Genomic DNA, 23065 nt, shown 5'->3' with positions numbered 1-23065 from the left:
CCTAATCACTCGTCCACATTAAATTACCGGATATTAAGGCGTACATTCAAATACAAATGACGCAGTTTGTATGCTATTTAGTAATGAGGCAACAGACCACAAAATTCCAGGACTCATGGTTTTTCTTGAATTTTTCAGTTACTCAAACAAAAAACAAACTCCGTGATTTTATTCCGCAAGCGAACTGTACCGACCGAGTGACCGCCGCCTGTTGGCGAAGTTAGTGCCAACTTTTGCGGTTAGAGGGTGTCGCGTGGTCAGTGTAACGAATCCCCACGGCCGTTAATTTCGGTTTTCCAGACCGGAGTCGCTATTTCCTTGTAATAGCTCCTCCATTATTATCACGAGGCGGAGTGAACCCCGTTCCAGACCCACTACTTCTCCCCAAAAATTCTGGTAGCTCCGGGAATCGAACCCGAACCTCTGGATCTGTAACCAGAAACGCTGACCACTAGACCACAGAAGGAGGGTTCATCAACGAGTAAAAACCCCTGCTCTTTTCAAGCCCAATGTTCACTGCTATCTTCAAAAGGGACTATCACCGGTTACTAACCCAAGCCACTTCAATCCAGCTAAGTGGATCCCATTATATATCTGACTTTCATGCATAAATTTTTCCTTTTTTAAAGTATTGGAGATTCTATGAAATGTCCATAAACTAGATACTATCTTTTATGCAATATGCAATGCCCATCGCCAATATTTTAGGCTTTCCAATGCTACACAAAAATGCTTCACTTTAGACCTTCAGGTTGTACTGTTGACATCGGTGAAAGAGGTATGATATGTGTGATTCTCACGGTGGCTTGAATTCGCGTACTCTGTGGTCAGCTGTTACACACTGAGATGGAAGCAGCATGTCCCTCCGAAACCGTGCGTCATATTCTTGTTGCTCATAATCTTCAAAAAGAGACGCCTTTCTTGTGACTTTCAACAGATACAACATAACCAGAAGGCTTTTTTATAAATTATGATCTACAAACAGTAACAAAAGATTTATGTAATTTTCCATTTGCAAACAGCTTATGCTTTAATAGACAAAAGAAAAATATATGTAAAACGGAAGTAAGCTCGTAGGATATCATAGTTATCAACTTCACACAAAATTTCAAGGTTCATACATAATCTCAAAGTTAAATCCATACATACAAGTACGTGTAGATGAAATTATTGGTCATCATCAGTGTGGGTTTCGATGAAACAGATCAACTACTGATTACATTTTTCCATTTGTCAAATACTTAAGAAAAATGTGGAGCACAATGAGACAGTAAATCAGATATTCGTAGACTTCAAGAAAGTCTATGATTCAGTTGGGAGGGAAGTATTGTACTATAACCTCATGGAGTTTGGGATTCCCATTAAACCAGACAGACTGATTAAAATGTGTTTAAACGAAATATATAGTAAAATTCGTATAGGTAGAGATTTCTTTCATAACTTTCCTATCCAGAATGGTCTAAAACAAGGAGATGCTTTAAAGCCACTGCTTTTCAACTTTGCTTTAGAATATGTCATTAGGAACGTCCAGGAAAACCAGGTGGTACTGAAATTAAATAGGACACACCAACTTTCGGTCTATGTTGATGATGTGAATCTACTGGGTGATAATGTAGATACCATAAAGAAAAACACATAAACTTTATTTGACGCCAGTTAGAGAATTTGGTCTAGAAGTAAACATAGAGAAAAACAGGTGTATGTTGCTGTCTCGTCAGCAAAATGTATTGCAATATCGATACATAAAGATAGCTAACAGATGATTTGAAAATGTGGCACAGTTCAGATTTTTGAGAATGACTATAACAAATCAAAACCAAATTCAGGAGGAAATTAAGAGGAGACTGAATTCGGGTAATGCTTGCTACCATTCAGTCCAGAAACTTTTGTCTTCTTGTCAGCTGTCTAAAAAAATTAGAATATACAAAAATATATTTTTTCCTGTTGTTCTGTATGGGTGTGAAACTTGATCTCTGTCATTAAGGGAGGAACACAGACTGAGGGCTAAGCACACTAGACCACTGTAGGTTGCGATGCAAGAGCCGGGGAGACCTACCCCTCATACATTCATAGACTGAGGGTGTTGTGGAGTATATTTGCACCGAAGAGAGATGAAGTGACAGGAGGTTGGAGAAAACTACATAATGAGGAGCTTCATAACTTGTACTCTTCTCCAAGTATAATTAGAATCATGAAGTCAAGGAGGATGACATGGGCAGGGCATGTAGCACGAATGGGAGGGATAAGGAATGCATATACGATATTGGTGAGAAAGCCAGAAGGAAAGACACCAAAATGCAGGCGGGTAGACAATATTAAAATGGATCTTGGAGAGATAGGATGGGATGGTATGGATTGAATTGATCTGTCTCAGGATAGGGACCAGTGGAGGGTTCTTGTGATCACGGTACTGAAACTTCGGGTTCCATGCAATGCTGGGGAAGTTCTTAGCTGTATATTTGGCGCCTTCTCAAGAAGGGCTCGACTCCATGAGTGGGTGAGTGAGAGTGAAATTGGAAGGTCATATAGGCATTGAGCAAGTCAGTGTCAAAATATGCCACTAATTATTAAAGATTTTTTGTAGACAGTGAATTATTATCTTTGTTTATTAAAGGGAAGCCTCCTATTAATCCATATAGGGAGTCTGAGTAGAACCAGAGTCCGGTGCAGAAGTGGAATTTAATTAAGGATCTCACGACTCGACAATTAACACCATTAAAATGCAGGCGCCATGATATTCTTGCCTAGAAATAGCCGCATTTATTTCCCATCTCCGAAACCATTCAGAGGGAATCTATTAAACTCCGTATTGGAAAGAGGAAGATGAATTTAATTTCGATCCGTGCTGCTTCACATCAATGGACTCATCACATTTCTCTTTCTCATGACGGAGCAGGCAAGTGTAGCGATAGCGTTTCAGTCCTCTTTCCGAGAGGTACTGAATTACAGCATCTGCCGCTGACCGGCCAGGATCCGCGATAGCTCAGTCGGTATAGCGACTGGCTACTGGATGGACGACCGAGGGTTCGGAGTTCCGAGTCTCGGTATGGTCAAGAATTTTCAGTTCTCCACGTCGTCCACACCGGCACTGGGGTCCCGACCAGCATTCTATCAAATGGGTAGCCGGGGATTTTTCCATGAGGGCAAAGCGACAGAGGGGTGAAGCTGACCACGCACCTCCAACCAGTGCCGAGGTCAAGAAAATAGGTCTATGCAGCCAATCCCCCTTACGTCTTCATGGCATAATGCTTAGCTAGTTAAGCACAGGGACAACTTTACCTTTAACTTACCGCTGTCCGGCCATCATCACGAGGGATTTTGTCACCTTCTTGTCTCTGCAGGCAAATGCCAGGTTAGTAACTTCAAGTCGGAAGAAACATATTTTCCAATTAAACATTTCCACAGTGTGCTTATGGGAAGCATGTATAGCACTTAAGAAAAGTACGCACAGCCTCCTTCATTTACCCAACAAAATGCGTTATAATTTTTTTCTCCAAATGAGTTTATACAATTTTACTGAGAATCTTCGTGAATTTGAATTATTATTTTTAGTTTACTGTCACATAATAACTTTCCATAGATTTTGAAAAATAAACGTACAAAAGGTAAAGTTCTCCCTGTGTTTAACTAATTAAGCACTACGCCATGAAGGCGTATGCCGGTGTTGATGTATAAATCCACATTTTCTTTACCGCGGCACTAGTTGGAGATGAGTGGTCAGCTTCACACTCCGGTTGCTTTACTCCTGGGGTAAGAGCCCTACGTACACATTGGATAGGAGGTTGGGTGAATCCCAGATTCGGTCAGGACGAGATCGAGAAGTGAAAATTCTTAACTCTACCGGGACTCGAACACCGATCCTTCAGTCGTCCAGCCCGTAGTCAGTTGCCATACTGACTGCGCTGTCCCGACTCCTTGACGTGTAAAAAATAAAATTAATGAATGAGTAACACGTGCAGCAACTTTCATACAGAAGATTTCCTTTATAAGTTTCGGCCACTACTGGCTATCATCAGAAAGCACAGCGAACGCTTGTTTCACAGGATGGACCTTACTGCTCATTAACTTTAATCACGTTCTCAGATCTTCTTTGCTATCAACCCTGACGATGGAGACCGAGGAAATCTCTGTAACGTTGGTTCTTAGTTCAACATTGACATGTCTGATCGCCCGGTAAGATTTTAGGAAACATTAATCAGCGTTGTCAGTGGCCGCGCGGCCTAAGACATGAACTATCTTCACCTGCTCGAACACTGGCATCGTGGGTTCGAATCCCACCAAAAACATGGATATTTGTCTACGTTTATTTCGTTTTTGTGTTATCCCGTGTAGGTAGCGTCCTTGCGACGGGCCGATCCCCGTCCAAGGAGTCCTACCGATTGTTTAAGATTAAAAAACTGGAGTGAAACGAAACTTTACACGGATGTACTCTACTCCAGAGGGAGGAACAGAATATGAATGAATGACTCGCCCTTCTACAACTAATAACATTAAAACATTTTTTTTTTTCAGTTAAGAGTTTCAGGTTACTGTACTCCCCCATATGAAATAGTCGGGGGGGGGCTTCAATTCAGACACGTATGGTAGTGGTTCTGAATAAATATGAACGAGTTCAGTATTTTAAACTTGAAAGCGTTCATGTCTGAAAGAGGATTCTGAACGCAGAACACTAATGTTCCTTAAGTTGGCAACATTTGGTTATACGCCCCAGTAAAGGAAGAACCTGGAGACATTCGTATTTAAAGCCTTAACAACCCACAATGGAAGTAAACCTGCCTTCAACAAACAGGCAAAGTGAAGACTATCTTGCAGTTTTAGTGTTGCCCTGAGTTACAGATGACACAATAGAAAAAATGTGTGTGGGGGGGACGACCCGCTGTATCCTTGAGTTATATAAGGTGCCGGCAGAGCAATTTCAAACTAAATTTGTCACTTTCTGGAGGGGAGAGTAAATTATGGTTATATTCCAAGCTGTATACAATGGCACTTCGGGGATTTGAGTATGGAAGGACGAAAGTGAGAAATGTTTGTTGGGGAGGTCTTTCGTAGAATTCGGTAGCAGAAGCTATTTTAAGGTGTGCTATTTCAAACTGACAATAGCGAATAGATATGGCAGACTCACGCTGATAGTTCAGGATGTATTTCTAATTGTAACCCATGGTCATCAAATTGTGGGTCCCGACCCCCTAGGCCAGGTTCTCAAGTGAATCTACATGCATGTCAGAAACTCTCTGATATTTAATTTAGATGCTTTCGGAATATGTACACGAGTCTTGTGAACTATTTCGCAAGTTTATTGGTGACGGCTATAATATCATATATCACGGTGGATGTACGTACATAAATTATATAATTATTTAGTTTATGATGCCACCGTACAGCGTGACTGAGATCTGATATAATATGCAAATGTATCTCTTCCATGGCAGAGATTGGGGGAAGGTTGAGTAAATTTATGTACCATTTCAAGTAGTCCTAGTATTACAACGCCGGTCACGGTAGCCCAGCGGTCTGAGGCATGCACTGTGTTCTCTCGCTCGGAAGCCGGGACCGTGGGTTCCAATCCCACACAAGGCGTGGACGTTGGGTGTGTGTGTGTTCATTCTGTGTTTGTGTCGTCCTGTGTTTAGGTAGAGCCCTTGCGACGAGCTGATCACCAGTCCAAGGAGTCCTACGGTCTGTAAAAATGATCATGAAATTGATAAATCAGCCCTAGCTCCAAAGCGGGAGCGAGAGATAGACAAAAAGTACTACAACGTTGGAGAATCCCTGCTGTTCCAGGTACTGCGCATAATCATACGTGACAGCCCTAGCTTACCCCCCACCTCCACATACACACAGTACTGATTCTAACAGTATTTAACGACGCCGTTTCAACTAATGACAACCTAACCTAGGGAAACAAAATGCTAAGAAAGCTACAAAATAAACATTTTCATAATTCGTACTCTTGACTCAGTATTGTTACGATGATTGTACAGAGCAAAATTCTGATGTGACAACATGTAGGACGCATAAGACAGGTGTGAAATGGATTCAAATTTTGCTTTGGAACATGTGAATGTATGTATGAGGGGTAGGCATTCTCGGCCCTTGCACCGCGACCTACAGTGGTCTATTGTTTTCTTGGAACATTTAAAGAATCAAACATAGACGGAACAGGAATACTGAATTGGATCTTAGACTTGGTATGAGGGGTGGATTGCATCAAATGGCTCATAGCATAAAGAGTCCAACAAGGGGTTCTTGCGAACACGGTAATGAAATTTCGGGTTTCGCAAAACAGATAATTTTTTGCCTACTGAGAAGCTATTGACTTCTGAAGGAAGAACTTACGCCCTAGAATTGGTTTCAAATAAAGACACTGTGAGATAAAGTCATATAAGATGGAAAGATGATGAAAAAAGTCGAAAAACATTTCGAAGGAGGGGTTAATGATATGAGAGTGTTATCCCGACATTTATTAGGACACACGAAGTAGGCACAAGCAACAAAAATCTCACCGAATATACCCTGTAGCCTGAACAACATCCAAGCAGAATTCCACTTGTTATCGTGGCCATTACACAGTCATAAGCTCGATATGCCTGGTCTCGCTGAACCTGCATGAAGCAATGGAATGCTTCGCGCAATAACTCTTCATAATGAGCCTTCAGGTTCCATAAAATGCTGGGAAGTTCTTGAGCAGCTGCACAACTGGCGGCTTCTCAAGGACTCAGCTCCGTGAGTGAGTCAGTGAGAGACCACTATGCAAGACGTGGTACAAAGTGAAGTTAGGCTACGTGGGCGGCCATGATTTCCAGGCTTGATATTCAATACAATTATCATCACAGCCGCTTCTTTCTGGAATGTAATTGCCGACTCCTTTCCTTTTGAAATATTCGGGCAAGGTTCGTTACCTCATATCCTACTTATTCTAATTCTGGAACTTAAAACGTAAAATTCATATAGTAATCAAGGTCAGTGAAAAAGAGCTTTTATATCAGAAATTAAATGTCAGTGTCCTCTCTATTTGAGTGGGCCAACTGCCCTGTAAACACAGACTGCAAATATAGAAGTCAATGCAAACTGTGAATATTGCCAGAATTAAAATATTAACACAAACTGATCGCCACTATTGTAGAAAAACAAAAGCACATGGAGTATGACCAGACGTACTCAGAGCAAACAATGTTGGTGGGCCTATATCGTATCCCCGAAAAAGACACTAGATGAAAAATTAGTACAAAGTCAAAGAGAATTTAAACGTAAAGCAAAACATCACTAATTCGGGATACCTTCATTTTTTGTGTATTTTACTTGTCCAGAACGGAGATGTTCAAAATATGCATACGCTATCTATTTTATACTGAAAACACATTTTTCCATTTCATTTTGAATATAAATATTTTCATATGATGTTATATTCTTTTCGTCACACAGTATTCATGTTGTAATACCAACTACGTTAAAATGTTCTGCTGGATTTTGAAAAAAGAATACACTCACCTTCAATAACTACGAAATGAAAATTTTTATACAAAACGTTAAAGCTATCCCTGCAACAGGCCATGGAGGCCCATAGAATTGTGAGACGTCGAGACACCCACATTTTCTAGATAACCGGCTCACAGATGTCGGTGAGGTTGTCACCCTTAAGAGCCCACCGCTCTTTACTTCCAGGAAGATTCCTGATACTCATTTGTGTTAGAGGCTGAGTCGACCCCATGGCCATAATGCGGCTGGAAGGATTAGGTAAACTGAAAAATCCAAGGACCTCATCGAGATAATGTTCTATAATTTGCATAGATATTTCAATATTGCGGACTTCTCCTAACCTATATTAGCCAGAATTGCGAGATCTACTGTATTTGAATGAATTAGGCTGGAAAATTGTCACTACAAAGTAGCACACCTGCTCTTATAGACCAAATGATTTATAATATTTACTTCGCTACACAACAAAACTATAATATGAATTTAAAACAGACTGTCGTTAAGGGAACAGCAAAGGTATATTTGAATACAGGGCCACACAACTGCTACCACTGAGATGACTATGACGCTAGGTTAACCAGTTGGTCCGTTTTATAGTGATTCAGTAAGAAAAGAACAAAAAGAAAATCTATTGAAGGCCAAAAACGTTCTGAGAATATCTGCACGAACTGCAGGATATGAATGCAAAAGGTGAAGTCGTGTCCATCAGTCTGTCTGCCCATCTCTTTCAAGGTTTCATTTCTAAGATTACTGAAAGCATTTCGACTAAATTTGGTACTGGCAAGCTCGCTTTGTGAATAGCTTTGCAAAATCTTTTCGTATTTTCAATAAATGAACACAAAGTCCCATGGTAAATGTAAAAATATCCTAAGAGTGGGGTGTAGCTTCAAGACTCTTGACCTCCGCATTTCATGAAGGTACGTGGTCCACTTCATGCTCCGACCGCTTTATTCCCTGGGAAATAGCGCTCGGTACCCAAATACGTAGAAAGAGCTGGTCTGGATATTATCGAGAGGAGAAATATCTCTCGCCTCTGACTGAAATCGAATCCCGATTCGTTGGTATTTTAGCCAGTAGCTCAATCGCTATACCGGCTGAGCAGTCCCGAAACTACAGTGAGGTAAGCAAAACGGCAAAGAACCTGTAAAGTAGGTTTACTTACACATGTTCATCAGTTCCGTGTCTTGTGATCTTACCCTCTGCTAGATGGAAGCAGTATAGGCCACTTTTGCACTAGGCGCGTAACAATTTTTGTAGGATACTGGAGCTGTGAACATAACGCAATTATGGCGGATATCCCAGGAGAGAGGGCAAGGACAAAGCAGGGCAGAGCCATCGGTCCGTTAGAAGACAATACTTCCCTCTCCTCATCTGCTCCGCCGCACTCCACCCCAATCACAACAGTCACATTTCATCTTAACGAAGTTTACGCGAAGGTCAAATGGTTTGCAATTTGTGAGTCGCGACCCCAGTTCATGAAGCCAAGATGAATCAGAATGTGCCTATTATTATAATACATAGTACTATGACTGAGAAAATACACTACACAGCCATGCGCGCGCACATATTAACTGTAGCTGTCGGATTCTGGAGAGAGTCGCATAGCTGCATGCGTTAAAATTTGTGAGACTCATTGAGGCATGGAGACTTACCTTGAAGTATGCCGTAGCAGCAAGACTGTGTAACCAGACCTCACGCTGAGTTCACCCACTTTCTTCTTCCCAGCCGCCGGTAGTAGAAATAACCCATCATTAGACAGGTGGCATTTGTTTTGGTTGTGGCACCAAGCTAATTACTTAATAATTATCTAATTCTCTCGAACAGAACATAAAGAAAACAAAAGAGAACTTATGTCATTACGTCCGATTTTATGACACTTCAGACTAATTCACATTTTCAAAACATAGGGGTCTCTTCTAATATTAACCTCCCGTTTTTTCCCCCTAATTATTAAGTCGTCAAAAATTTTGCTTTCGAAAGACTGCTCCCAAACGAAAAACTAATTTAATTTCTTGTTTACCAAAATGGGCTACAATTTCAGGCTACTGTAACTTAGCCTACCTCGTCATCATCGGAATCATCATTGGATAGTGATGTTGATCTTTACGCCATGTTCACTCACTCACTCACTCACTCACTCACTCAGGGAGCTGAGCCCTTCTTGAGAAGCTGCCAATTGTGCAGGTACTCGAAAATTTCCCAGTATTTTATGGGACCCAAAGGTTCATTACCGTGTTCACAAGAGCCCTCCACCCGTCCCTATCCTGGGCCAGATCAATCCCATCCTATCTTTAAGCCATGTTACTAGATTCTATTTTCAACGTATAAAGAGAAACAGCCACAGTATCAGAGACCTTGCCTCCGTAAGGTTACCTACGCAAGGTATGATACACCCCCAGAGATGTCCTGAACTGAAAGTATTCTACATAAGCTGCACTATTAACAAGAAGTTCTGAGAAGAACTAATAGCTTGCTTTCCTTTGATACGACACGGACCGCATAGAAAACGACGTCACCAACAATTCTTCGTTGCCACAGAATGTCTTTATCGAGTTGTTACCAAGCAACAGACTCACAGACTGTTATCTGACAAGACACGGACCGCATAAGAAATTATGCTTCCAGTAGATTGTTACTTGAACTCGTTGCCGCAGGAAAGTGTTTAACGAGCCATAGCCAAGCAATGATAGAAGGGATACCCGATTTGAGTCAAGAGAAGACATCATGTGGAATGCGACGTGCCGGCTGATCACCATTCCAAAAGACGCGTTCCAGAAGTGTTTCCAAAAATGGCGGAAGGACTGGGAGAAGTGTGTGCATTACCAAGGAGACTACTTTGAAGGGGATTAGGGTTTTGTACCTCGAAATCAATAAATGTATTTCTGCCGACCAAAGGTTCGATACTTTTTGAACACACTACGTACACAGACACAAAGACTGAGTGGATTTATAACGTGCGCCGTTGAGATGGGCTCAGACGCCATGATACACATACCAAATTTCATAAAGATGCAATCATGCATTTAAAAACATTACGGGCGAAATACACAAACATAGGCAGCATGGAGATAGCATAAGCCTACTTTAGAAAAGTGGGGTAAAATTTACAATCGAACGAAGAAATGAACACATGGGACCGGGTACCTCCAGAGCATTAGGGTGACAGTCTAGACAATTTATATTAATCTTTTACTTTGTGTCAGATGCTTAATCTCCTTTGACTTCCGTATTTCCTACGGCGAGAAAAGAACAGTGATATTTAAAGCCACTTTTGCATTTACAGTTTTCCAATTCAGAATGCAATTTGTTGTACATTCTGTTTACATTAAACTGGACATAGGGCTTTTATAACAAATATCAGAAGAGAAAATCGTCCGAGAGGTAGACAGACAGACAGTCAGTCAGTCAGTAAGCAAATCATGTGGTCCATTTCTAATTGCACACACGCACTTTATACCCATGAGAACACAATGGATGGGACAGCACACAAAAAGTTAACTAGTTTTCTCGATTTATTACGGCATTTTTGACATGTCAAGTTGAGTGCACGAGATAAACCCGCACAGAGAACTAAAATATAGGTATAATTATATTTTAAGTGGAAAATGTTACCTCAGATTCCTATGAAATCTATAATATGGTGTTTCGCCCACTGATGGATTATTCAGTAACGTGAATGCCTATGGTCTGATCGACCGGGGTTCGACTGCGGTCAGAAACATGGTTGTGCATGTCTCCTGTACCTAGACTGGTTCTCCTATCAAACTGGTAAAGGAATTAAAGCGAGCGGAGCGTAAAACTAACGATTCACAGACATCATAAGTAGAAGTCTATGCGTAAAACTTCACCTCCGTGTCTCCTGTACTCATTTATGTGATGGTGCTTAGACACAGGGATAACTTGATAGAAAAACTTTTAACAATGGACGGAGAAATCGGGGTACCTTCATTCCTCGGGAATCTATTAAGGTATTTTTGCGTTCTGTTTATCATGCGCAAGAAACAAACATGGCTATTACTAAAAGATGGTATCCATATATCATCACCATGTTACATCTTATAAATTAATGCATCATTTCAGTTAAATGTGGTATTTGGCACTGCTGTAACCTGCCACAAATTTTAAGATTGGTCCGTATCGATTGAATATAAAAACCTAGTCTACACGAAGGGGGCACGCGGTAGCGTAGTTGGTTGAGGCGCTATACTACAAGCCGGTAGGTCGTGGGTTCAAGTCCCGATGAGTTAATTGGATTTTATCAATTGACCTAATCCTTCCAGCCGCAATATGGCCCTGAGGTCGACTCAGCCTCTAACAGAAATGAGTACCAGAAATTAATTAAATAATTTTTCTGGGGAGTAAAGCGCGGCCGGCGTGTAAGGCTGACAACCTTACCGCCATCTTTGAGCTGATTGTCTAGATAATGTGGGACCCTCAACCTCTCACAACCCTATGAATCCTCACGGCCTGTTACAGGGACAGCTTTACTTTTTTACTCTACACGAAGACCACATTTTGGTTAAAGGCGGCTTATGATACACCAAAAGGGAAGGCGCTACGTAACACGTACACAGGTAAAGGAACGTGCCCATTACAGTGGCCGCGCGCGGCCTAAGGCATGAAATGTCTCAGCTCGCTCGGACGCTGAAATCGTGGGTTCGAATCCCATTCAAAGCATGAATGCCTGTGTGTTTATTCTGTGTTTCTATTGTTCTGTGTGTAGGTAGCGGCATTGCGAGGTGCTGACCACTCGTCTAAGGAGTCCTACCGTTCGCGTAAAAGACTTACGAAACTGAAGAGGAGGTCAGTACCGAAGAGCTGTACAGCTACTGATGAATGGTAACGGTAAATTTGTTCCCTGAGCTTAATTAATTAAACACTATACCATGAAGGCGCATGGAGGGTGGATGTATAGATCCACGTTTTCTTCATCTCGGCACTAGCTGGAGTTGAGTGGTCAGCTTCACGCCCCTGCCGCTTTACTCCCAGGGAAAAAGCCACGGGTACCCATTATATAGGAGGCTGGGTGGGCCCCAGAGGCAGTCTGAACTACGTGGAGAAGAGAAAATTCTTGACCCTACTGGGACTCGAACTCAGAACTCTCGGTCACCGAGCACGTAGCTAGTCGCTATACCGACTGAGCTATCCCGGCTGCTTTTATAAATACAGGTCTCATTCATATCTACAGTTCTCGTTTGAAGTGTTTTTCGAAGAGCGAATGTTCATAAAAGCAGAAAGCAGTCAGATTCACATCTGAAGTGGACATTAACGCCAGTTCGGTACTGAAAATAGCAAAGAACGCAACTCAAAAATATCTAGCTCGTTTCTTCTTGCAGGACGGTTAAGACGGTGAAGGCAGCAGAAGCCTGCACAACACTGCATCAAGCCCTCGAGAAAACTTCGTCAGTCCTGAGACTGCAACGCAGCGGCAATATTAGGCAGAACCCAAGAATGTTTCTTGCATCGGCTCTTACTAACCAATTACACAAAACGATTGCATCATATGCTTTACTATATCAAGATAACGGAAAACGGATTTGTCAGCTTGTCTTTCTTCTTATTTTGGAAAGTTCACCGTTATTCATACACCAAAATGTTCTCTGCTTTGAAGGAACACGAATGTTTTTTTCTCATGGCGTGAGATTGAGTTCCCTTGGTACTGCGACCACTATTGTACCAGCCTCAGATGATAAATGATGGTGACTGTGGAGCAATCTGTGGGATGCGAATTAACAGGGGAAACCGAAGTACTCGGAGAAAACCTGCCCCAATGCCACTTTGTCCACCATAAGTCCCGCATGACCCGGCCGGGGCTCGAACCCGGGCCGCCGCGGTGGGAAGCCGGCTACTAACGGTCTGAGCTATGGCACGGCCAGCACGAATGTTAATTACAGTTTCAAGAGACCCGCCGCTAAAACATACTGAGCCTCTCAGTACCTGGCATCTCATGAAACGCCGCAGTTTCTTGTTCAGAACAGCCCACCACTGCTGTCTGCCCCGAGCCAGATGAACAGTCAGTATCCTCAGATCCTCTTTAACATGATATTGCAGGCTTCCTTCCAAGGAAGCAGGGAGAGTACTGCAAACAGGGCGCTAGATAAACGATGTCAAATGCACTGAATTGGCTCCTAAAAGACCCGAAATATACTGCTTTTATTGTTTCCGTAGGCGAAATTCTCTTAATACACGAAAGTTAGCTGCTTGATTGGTTCATTTATTAGAAGTTCGCTTCGAGAACACCGTCTACATTATGTATCAAGGTCCTGTCCTTTGCCAGATCTTAAGTTCGGTAACGTACGAACAACAGTTTTATAAATGTAGGAAACATTTTATATTTATTGAACTAATCCTTCGTTTCTGCCATTGCTCTTCGTATCTTTGCTGACAACAAATCATTGCCACGAGTCCACGAGGGTCGTGGGTTCGAATCCTACTCAGGTATAGATATATGTCTGAGTTTTATATTTGTGTTGGTGCAGGTAGAGGGCTGAGACGGACATACCCCTGTCAAAGAGGGCAATCCAATGCCTACTAATCAGATTCCCAAAAACAGAAGGTGGATATTATTGGTTATTCGTGCCACGGAAAAGAGAAACAGAAGAAGCCTCAGCCAGATCGGCTTATCATTTATTTATTTCATGGATATGACGTGAAGACCAAGTGAGACCTTGAAGTCTGCCTCTTGCAACAGAGCCAGTACTATATAAAGTATCCACTCACCATGAAGCAATCAGGGCCCTGTAGACACGTCGACTCCCGGTTCATACCGTCCGAGAACTGAAAACAAAAATAAATATATATATAAATAAAGATATAAGAATTGAGATACATTTTTAAAACCATAAAGTGGCAATAACTAACGAATCCAATTCTTTCTACAGAATTGTAAAACTACTGGATAGGCGGCGCCATTTGCCGCCCGCCATTGCTCCTAACCCTAACTCCGTGACACAGCCTTCCTAGAAGAGCTGGTAATCACTCCCGCCATTTCGTCAAGGATCGTCGTCACAAAAGCTAATCAGTGAATTATGTGTCGAGCCAAAGGAGTTCCGGTCTCTGCTTCTATCAAGCATTTTTAATATTATTCTCAATCCTACGTCTAGGTCTCCAAATAAATATATATTAATCCACATACTGATACATTACATAAGTGCACTTGAAAGAGAATGAAATGGCTCTATGAGAAATAGAAGTAAACTTCATCTACATCTACACTGTAAGCATAATGGGATACGTCATTTCGAGAATATCCCATGCCCTCTTGCCCCGCCTCCTTGCAGTCCGCCAAGTGTCTATCATCTCCGATTTCTTTATAAGCTGTACCATACTTGATGCTGCTATGTAGATTTTGTGGCATGGTTCCAGCGAAGATAGTATTCTAATTGGTTTATTTCATTTTTTCTCTCGCTCCCACTTTCGAGCATTCAGCTAATTTCTCAGTTTCATTCGTCAATTTACAGACGGTAGGATTCATTGGACGGGGGACCAGGTCGTCGCAAAGCCGCTACCTAAACACAGGACAACACAGACACAGAATAAAGCATACACACACCAAACATCTATACCTTATGTGGGATTCGAACCTACGATCCCGGCTTCCGAGCGAGGGAAGATAGTACATGCCTTACACCGCTCGGCTACCGTGACCGGCTTATTTTATTTAGGCGCACGTTAATTTTATTTCTTCTAATTTGAAGCATGTCCCCCCCTAAAAAAACACACGTTACCTTTACCCGCAACGTTTGTTTAATTACAAAAAATATGGTGCATGTGTTTTCTGGTTTAGTTTCTTATTGTTATGCATGGTTTGCGGTTTTTGTTTATTATTGATAGTTATTTCTTTATTGAGACCAAGAGTTCAAACCCCCCCCCCCCCAAGAATCTGTGGTAGGTTCATGTGATTCAGAATTACCAACTCTGCAGTTTGCCTCTTGGTGCTGTTTGTGAATCTGCTTCGTCACGTCACCACGAGTTCTTGTGAGTCATTCGTTGTCCCATTTTCAGCATTTAATTATGTTTGACAAACCTGTGTGTCGTCATCATCATCATTTTCATCATAGAATATGAAACATGGGATCTCACTTCGTGGATAGAAATGTAAGTTAGAAGTGCTCAATTACGAACAGGTGCTCAGGAGATTATCTGAAGCTAACAAAGAAAACAAATGAAGGGAATGAGCTGGGTAGTACGTAATCAGAAGGTCTGTGAATCGTACACACCACGTATTATCGTTTAGACAGTGAAACCCGGGAGGCCATGATGGGCGTACAAAATTGCAGTCTAAAAATGAACATAGAATTCTGTTGAATGAAGATGTTGGAAAGGGGCTACACGAAAGAGTGAGAAGATGGCAGTTTAATGTTAAGATATATCTCAAGGAAATTGGTAATGACGCTAAGAGGTGAATATAAGTGTAACAGACTGTGTTCATGGCAGGCCTTTGTATTTAGGGACGTCTGGTGTCCGACTACTATTGCTAGAGAATAATAACTAGGCGATTCTCTTCTTCCTTCTAAGGGTTAGAATCACGCCATTCCATATGTGGGCCCCTTGTATTCTTGGGTCACTTTTATTCGTAGGAAAGTAAAGTTCTGGGACCCTGTCACTCTCTGTCAATTTCAAATGGATCAACTGTTCTTGTAATAATCCCTTTTTCCACTAACTGAATAACTGTTATGAAAGATTTTAATCTTTCAAGGAAAATAAATAATTAACATAAGTTCCTCATATACAGTAAAACTTGGTTATAGCAACATCGGTTTCTGCGACACCTTGTCTATTGCGTCAAATATTCAATGGTACGAACTAATTCCTCATAAAGCAACTGTTTTTGTACCTTGCTTAGTACGACATGCACAAATGCATCAACCTCGTATGTAACGTCATTTTCATTCCTGAATTTCTCTGATATGGACATTGAACGTAATTTAGAAAGTGTGTATTGGGCAAGTAACAGGAAACAGATGAAGATAATTGATTACTGTACTCGTATCTAGGTACAGTAAGGCACAACAATTGATGTAATCTACTGTAATTTGGTGAGTAGGCCTACCTTTAATATACAGTATTAGTGCGGTGTGTATTGTCAGTGAAAAGCGCTGTAATATGTCTTTGATATTACACATTTGGGCAATTCCACGTTAATGTTACGTTAGTCTGTACTTAACTACGTATTTCACTAAAAAAATGCAACATTTTAACTCGGTTTTTGGTAGATTTTTACGTGACTAACATAAGGCTACTGTGGAAGTGCCCATTTCGGTTACAACGACATTCGTTTATAACGACACTATTTTTAGGTCCCTTTGATGACGTTATAACCAAGTTCTACTGTATGTATATATATATATTATTGTCACATGATCGACTGCGACTATAGACGGGAGTTTTGATTGGTGATTGGATTTATTGACCACTTAGAGATCGTAACCACAAGTAATTATAACGACCTCGCTAATTCATGCATTCGTCTCCTCACTACAGCACGCGCTAAGATTTCTCAGTCTGCTGACTTCGCCAGTCTTTGCTCGACAACGGCTTCCAACGGCGGAGGTTCCCCTTCCTCTGGGTTCTCGAACTATCCCCCTGCCTCAGCTAATTGCGTCTAACAACAATAGCTCACAAAGACTGACCCGCAGTTTTCTGAACAATTCACTAATTCACCATACAACTCGCTCCACTTAACTCTTTCCACTCCGCTCCCTATGTAGCCCCGGCACGGACCACAAAGAAAACATATTTCTTGTAATGTTACGTCATGTTGCGACCATTACCTAGCAACCGCTCCTGTTTACAGAGTCACCACTTTGCAAGGAGTCTACGTGCTACAATATAGTTATTTCTATACATACATTCAGTTTTATTTTTATCTAAAATGGGTACCTTCCTTGACACACACACAAAGATTTCGTTTCCCCTCTTTCAACTGTACCAAAGTTTCTGCCATTCTTAACCTAGGCATACTTCACTCAGATGATGACGTCAATGGATACAGTCACACCGAGGGCGCAGTGACAACAATATTTACGATTACATAGATGAAGACAAAGAAACGAAATAAATCCAGCCATGTTAGTCTGTGTGGATGTAGAGCTGCCTAAGCGAGCCGTGCTGCAGGTGTGTGTGGCCACATTTATCCCCCAAATACTGCGTTGACCCTAATGGCGATGGACCACCCCGTCCGTTAATGTTTTTGGCAATATTACGTGATAGGGATGGAGCAGGGGCCTCGTCTCTCAACTCGTATGATTACAGCATGCAGATGGACCGACGAACCATTCATTGCAGATGGTGCAGGGAAGCATTACGTAAATACAAGTCCTCGTCACACGATCAGATTCTTATCCTGTCTCGTTCAAATATGAATAGGTACAGAGAAACGACTATCTGCCTAGACCGTGTGTTTTAACTTACTTTCATTTATACACAACATTGTCACGTGTAGGGGTGATTATACAAGGGATTTGGATTGAATGATTTGATTTATTGCACTTATACATTCAACTCGTAAGTACAAGTAATGGAGCGCTATCGCTGATCTACACACTTTACGGTTCACCGTTACACACACACACTAGGGTTCTCAGTCTACACTAGTCGTATCATGGCAACGGGTTTATAAGTCTCGCTAAAGTCTTCAAATGACACGCCACTTTTCAACTGAACTAGTTGCCATCTCTTCTCAAACATCTTCGACTGCCTTGTCAAGAGACTCCTTCAATTATTCTCTGAGCTGGCCTTGGATCCTCGTTATATAGCCTAGGAGCGGATACAACAGAAAACGCCGTTTCCATCGTTATAGCCCAATAATACTTCAATTGTTTCTTATGTATTCGTTGTCGCAGGAAGCTATTTATAGAGTCGTTGTTTATCAATGAACGTCTACTTTGGCTTCGCTATTTCGGTTTTCAGGAATCATGTTACAAAATGTATGCATCGCTTGCCTAATTCATCGACTTATTCAAGTTCTCAAGGGCAGTAAGGCTACTAAACTAAAACTAATTCTAACTATAGCTCAGTTGGTCATGAAACTGCTGGCTGTTGTGGAGGTCTTCCTTACGGTGATAGCTAATCTCATCACAAAATCCATGTGTCTGCGCGCCCATATATGTGTGTGTATTTGTATGTTCGTCTGTAGCATTCTAATACAATTATGACGAGTGGTCTAATTGTGGTGGCACAGAATATGATACTCATGATAATGAGCGAGAACCACGCACGCCAGTACTTAACTGTTGCTTATTTTCCGACAATAACAACAACATGTTAGTCATGCGAACGTTGCTTACTTACTCCTTGGTTCTAAGGTCCTCTAAGAGCCATGCCCTTCTTTGCGATGCATGCCCCTTCTTTATTTTATGAGCTATAGAAACGTTACTCATACTTAATTAGAATCCCAATATGAGCCAAAGTATTGTCACGTATACGAGCTTGCGTGACTAATAATTGTGGGTTCTAGGTTTGATGATTGGATTTGCTGGACGCCTCTATTTCAATTACAGTTGATTATAATAGCTCACACGTTGAACTCCTTGTTAATGAATCTCTCACTGTATTTCTTCTGGATCTCGGGCTGGTCTCTAGTCTCTCGTCTTCTCCTGTGACCCGGCGCGGACCGCAAATTGAACACACCCTTGAACGGTTCGTCTGTTGTAATCTGCGTGTTCGTTGCCACGCTAATGTGTGTTTAGTAACCTGTTACCTGGTAACGATTCGTTCCTGCTATCTGTCGTAACGGAAATCAGCCATGCCCTTCAACGTACGTCTGACTCTGTTTCCACTGTTCCCACTTTCAGGCGGCATGTCACAGTATCATGATAGAAGTAGCTAACATTCAGATAGAATCCTACACCGCTAATAACAAAGCTCGCCAATAGACGCGACCGCTCACGACATATATCTGTACGATACTTCTTAATGTTAACTCCCACTTCCTTTCGGGTTTTCCAAATAGACCTTTCGCAAGAGACTTTTCCACCAAAGTTCTGCATGTATGTGTCCCACTGTAGTCACATGCTTGAATCATCATAGCATCCTAGACCTTACGTGTCAAAACGGCGATCCTTCAGCGAGCTGATAAGGAGATGGACTCCATATGTGGAAGGTAGCTAAGAGTATATTGAACAAGAAGCTAGCAATGGGTGGTCCTCCAGATTGGAACGGTTAATGTAGAATTATCCCTCACTTCGAAATGCTCTTTGTTGCGAAAGTTAATACTGTAAACATTTAAAAAATCATAATTTTGCATAAGATAAATAGCCCGCGCGCGTGTGTATGTGTGGACAGTGCCGTGTATTTACAAACACGGTAAGGTAAAAACGTAAATTTCTCCTGGTGCTTAGCTAATTAAGCACAATGTCATAAATTCGTATGGGGGAGTGGATGTATAAACCCACGTTTTCTTGACCTCAGCACTAGTTGGAGATGGTCAGCTTCACGCCCGGCCGCTTTACCCTCGGAGGAAGAGCCCCCGGTACCCATTGGATAGGAAGCCCTACTGGGACTCGAACTCCGACCCCTCGATAGTCCAGCCCGTAGCCTGTCGCTATACGGACTACGCTATCCTGGCTCCTAACTTGTACATATTTAAAAAATTTTCTGTTAATATTTGTTTACGTTCTCCAGTAATTCATATGAGGTTATGTTTGGGTACCTTGCATATGCTTTTGTTGCGCATGCCTGTGACTTGCATAACTTATTTCCGAACAATAAACAATCATATTGACGAAAATCATACACAGAGAAAGACGTAACTACATAAATATTCCGCTAACACGGACTACACTGTCCTCCTCCGTTTCGGATACTGAACGAGTAAATTCTTTAGACTTTGTAGAACTAATTGGACAACAGCAACTTTAGTACCAGTATAAACATTCTGACAAACAACAATATACCCAGAGCGATCTGAACCCGCCAGTGTTGCAGAGGTCGCAAGTAGCTCACACAAATGGAGCAACAGGTTCGGCTCCATGAGACAGCGTCTTGTTGAAAACAGTCGCTCCGTTTTCCTTGGCTGTTTCCACGAGAACCCGCCACTGAAGTATCCCTGAGCCACGAGGATCCATTTTCATAATCTACTTTAATATTACACCTCCACCTACGCCCAGGCACCATCAAGAGCCCTTCCCTGCAGGTTCTCCGATTAAAACTTTGTATGCATTCCTTGATTTGTTCCTTGCATATTGCAAACCCTGCCGATCACAGTGGGCGCGGTATAAGGCATGAACTGTCTTCTCTCACCCGAACGCTGAGATCGTGGGTTGAATCCCACTCAAGGCATGGATGTACGTATTGTGTGCGTTTATTCTGTGTTTGTGTTGCTCTGTGTGCAAGTAGAGGACTTGCGACGGGCTGATCCCCTGCCCAAGGAGTCCTACCGACTGTGTATATGAAGAAGAAACCGAAAATGTGGCCAAGGCCCAACACAGGGCTGTAGAACCATAATAGTAGTAATAATAATTCAATTAAATTCATGTTTATTTACGTGCAAACTTAACAGCACAGAGGACAATAACAAAGTTGGCACGAGTACGTAGAAATACAGATATAACTGAAAGACAAAATACAAATAAGACAGTCTATATAATGGCATTAAATTAATAATAATAATAATAATAATAATATCCTGCCAATCAATCAATCGTAATACCATTCGGCGAAGAATGGAAATTATGACACTTCTGGTTAGTACGTAAATTTTGATTTAATAAAATTTCAGCTGGTTTCCTAACTCAAGAGATAGACCTGTAATTACAGGAAAACGATACAAGTTTTTCTTTAACTTCTACTCTGCAAACTGAAATTTAATTTGCCAGGTGCGCGTACATTCCTATCAGCCTTCTGCCTACTTCTCAAAAAGAAGCAGATGAACCACACGGTTTGTTCAGCAGTACGACTGCGATATTGGGGGATTGGTTCCATTCAGCTTGTCATCCATTACAATCTCAGAACTAAGATGCAACCTATTTCAACACTAATCATCAACAGACTTTTCTATCAGATACTGCTGTCACCATTTTTAGCCTATTTCCCTTATTTTGAAAAAAAATAAAAAGAAACCTTATCAGATCACCTTGTTGCCTGTGTGTATGAGTCCCTAACTCCTGACAGCTGGACTAGGGAATGGCTCGGTAAACATGTTCCCGTGGCAGTGGATACATATGCAACGACAGAAGGACTGTTGGACACATTGTTTTCTGTGCTGTTCGTGTCGTATCAAATACTCAGCAGGTAGCGAAAGGAAAGCAGGAGATTATTTCTTGCTAGTAATTTTCATCGTCGCATCCAAAACATCTTTGGAGAACACTAAGTCTCATAGTCAGTGGACACGGGAGTGTGAGCTCCTTCCTGGGGAGAAGCGCCCGGCGTACGAGCCGAACAACTTCCATTTGAGGCTACAGAATGCGTAGCGCTATAGCTCTATATATATTTCTTCATGGCGTTGTAATTTACAGCAGCATAGAACAAGGCGAAGCCAGACATAGAAAATGTAAGAGGATTAAATTTGGCAGCGATCAAGCTTACGACCGTTCGTATCTAAGCTGCCGTTGTAGCATAAGATAACTCAGATAGGCATGGTTTGCTTTCCAAAGCCTGTACTGACAGAGGACTTACATACAGTGCAAAAGGGAGGCTTTTCAATAACACGCTATATGTGCGATACATACACTTGACAAAAGGCCAAGCATATTCATAAGAGACAAACCCATCCTTTCGTCAGAGAGGATGTTACATAGGCACTATGACCGCAAGGGCACAGTTTCAAAACAATATATATCCGGTCGAGAGCCTCAAGGGTCTTGGCGCCAAGACGAACTGACTGGCGGTAAACCGACAGTCGTAAACTAACTCTGATTTTGACTTCGTGGTAATTTGTAACAGTATCATTGGTGTACTGTATTTGTTCCCATAATAACACGTCGCACTGTCACATGCCTCGAACAGCGCAGTGCCAGCCATTTCGTGCTTTCGCGAGCGGAGGCGTACAGTGCCGACAACACAGCACGAAAGTTCAGCTCTCACCCCATGACAATCAGTGTCGCGACGCCTTATCGTGTGTAGGAGCGCGTGCAGCGGTTTGTCGTGCAGCTACGCTGTCTCAGCCCCAGTTTCGGTCACGACCGGTCCTAACGATCATGTACTTGTGCGTAATTAACCATAATCATCATTAGAGGAACTGCAAGGCCGAGCGTTGTTTGTCTAGAAGACTGCACTAGCCGCTTCAAATTGTCTGTCCTGGTCCCTTCAGTTCCTGATGTTTGTGGTACTGGATCCGTGGACGTGGGTCTCACGTTCTCATCCTGGTTGCTAGGTTTGCAATTCAAAGCGCCAGAAGAAAAGGGGGAGAAACCGTAAGTGCCACACGTGGAGAGGAAAAGAAGGAATAATCATAAAGAGAGGAAAGGGGCGCAAGAGAAATGGCAGTAAACACAGGAAAACGAAAGAAAAATCACAGGAGAGAAGAATGAATCAGAGAGATTATATTATTATGCTACCGTCAGAACAACAAATTCGTAATAAATAAACCAATGTTACTGTACTAATATTCGTTTATTATGTACATTTACTGCATGTTTCGATCCAGCTG

General features: G+C 41.9%; 1 protein-coding gene across 2 annotated transcripts in view; it reads right to left on the bottom strand.

The window, feature by feature from the left end:
* Window positions 1-23065, bottom strand: part of LOC111871394 — a 326134-nt gene that overhangs the window by 144854 nt on the left and 158215 nt on the right. For both annotated transcript variants that reach the window (XR_002844013.2, XM_023864483.2), the window contains exon 2: window positions 14197-14253. Coding sequence is in view for 1 of the 2 variants with exons in the window: in XM_023864483.2 (XP_023720251.1) it covers window positions 14197-14253 (57 nt within the window). In the remaining variant the exon portion in view is untranslated. The remainder of the gene's footprint in view (window positions 1-14196; window positions 14254-23065) is intronic.

This window comes from Cryptotermes secundus, unplaced genomic scaffold, assembly GCF_002891405.2.
Source record: "Cryptotermes secundus unplaced genomic scaffold, Csec_1.0 scaffold194, whole genome shotgun sequence".
Classification (NCBI taxonomy): Eukaryota; Metazoa; Arthropoda; class Insecta; order Blattodea; family Kalotermitidae; genus Cryptotermes; species Cryptotermes secundus.
Note: the sequence above shows the minus strand (reverse complement) of the source record. Positions and strands in the feature narration are given on the sequence as shown.